The sequence below is a fragment of the Apaloderma vittatum genome, unplaced genomic scaffold (assembly GCF_000703405.1).
Source record: "Apaloderma vittatum isolate BGI_N311 unplaced genomic scaffold, ASM70340v1 scaffold15291, whole genome shotgun sequence".
Lineage (NCBI taxonomy): Eukaryota > Metazoa > Chordata > Aves > Trogoniformes > Trogonidae > Apaloderma > Apaloderma vittatum.
The window spans coordinates 1-1686 of NW_009697467.1; the positions used below are offsets into that span (position 1 = coordinate 1).

The following is a 1686-nucleotide window of genomic DNA, read 5'->3' on the forward strand; positions in this document are numbered from 1 at the left end:
AAGAGACTGCTTCCGATGAGTCTTCAGTTAAGGAAGAGTGCCTGAAATATGGAGAAACTCTGGATTTAAGCATAAACAACATATTTTTTATTAACTCGTTAGACTTCCAGGGTCTTAGTTCCCTCAAATGCCTCAACTTGTCAGGTAATGCAATAAGTCAAACTCTAAATGGAAGTGAATTCTCCTACTTACCTGGATTGAAATATCTGGATTTTTCTAAAAACAGGATTGACTTGCTGTACTCAACTGCTTTTGAAGAGCTAAGGTTTTTAGAAGTTCTAGACCTGAGTAATAATGAACACTATTTCCTAGCAGAAGGTGTTAGTCATGACCTTAGTTTTATGAAAAACTTGGTCCATCTGAAGAAGCTGATGATGAATGAGAATGAGATTGCTACCACTACTAACACAGGCATAGAAAGTCAATCTCTTCAAATTTTAGAATTCAGAGGAAATCGTTTAAATGTTTTATGGATGGATGGGAATGCTAAATACCTGTCGTTCTTCAAGAATCTGAGCCGCCTGGAACAACTGGATATTTCCTTCAACTCACTCAGTTTTTTGCCTCATGGTGTTTTTGAAGCTATGCCTCCAGAACTCAAGATCCTCAACTTAACCAATAACCGGCTGAAGAGTTTCAAATGGGGAGAACTCCACTATCTGAAGAAACTACAAACTCTGGACCTCAGCAATAACCTTCTGTCCACTGTTCCCCGAGAGTTGTCTAATTGCTCTTCAACGCTCCAAGAACTGATGCTGCGAAACAACCGCATTCAAAGGCTAAGCAAGCATTTTCTCAGAGGTGCTTTTACATTGAAATACTTGGACCTCAGCTCAAACAAGATCCAAATAATTAAGAAATCTAGCTTCCCTGAAAACGTCATCAACAACCTGAAGATGCTGCTTTTGCACGGCAATCCTTTCAAGTGCAATTGTGAAGCCGTGTGGTTTGTGTGGTGGATCAATCAGACTCAGGTGACGATTCCTCTCCTGGCCACGGACGTGACCTGTGCTGGCCCAGGGGCACACAGAGGAAGGAGCGTGGTTTTCTTGGATCTGTACACCTGCGAGCTGGACACCTCGTATGTGATCCTGTACGCTGTGTCAGCTTCAGCTGTCCTGGGTCTTATGGTGTTCACCGTGATCAATCATCTCTATTTCTGGGACATGTGGTATAGTTACCACTACTGCACGGCCAAGCTGAAGGGCTATCGGCGCTTGTCTTTACCAGATGCTTGCTACGACGCTTTTATTGCCTACGACAATGACGATCCAGCCGTGACTGAGTGGGTGCTGCAGGAACTGGTTGTAAGGTTGGAAGATCAAAAAGCCAGGCAGTTCAATTTATGCCTGGAAGGAAGGGACTGGCTCCCAGGACAGCCGGTCTTTGACAACCTTTCCCAGAGCATCCAGCTGAGCAAAAAGACCGTATTTGTGCTGACCAACAGGTATATTCAAAGCGGCCGCTTCAGGACAGCATTCTACATGGCCCACCAGCGGCTGCTAGATGAAAAAATGGATGTCATTGTCTTGATATTTCTTGAGCAGGTTTTGCACAAGTCCCGGTATGTCCGGCTGAGGAAGAGACTGTGCAGAAGTTCTGTCCTGGAGTGGCCAACTAACCCTCGATCTCAGCCCTACTTCTGGCAGTGCCTGAAAAATGCGATAGCTACGAGCAATACTCTGG

At 44.7% G+C, this 1686-nt stretch overlaps 1 protein-coding gene across 1 annotated transcript; it reads left to right on the plus strand.

Moving 5' to 3' along the window:
• Positions 1 to 6: 6 nt before the first annotated feature.
• LOC104267185 (toll-like receptor 7) lies at positions 7 to 1682 on the plus strand (the record flags this gene model as incomplete). The annotated part of the gene is made up of 1 exon (XM_009877652.1): positions 7 to 1682. A coding segment is annotated over exon 1 (1341 nt), but the record flags the coding sequence as incomplete, so codon positions are not given.
• Between the last annotated feature and the right edge of the window lie 4 nt (positions 1683 to 1686).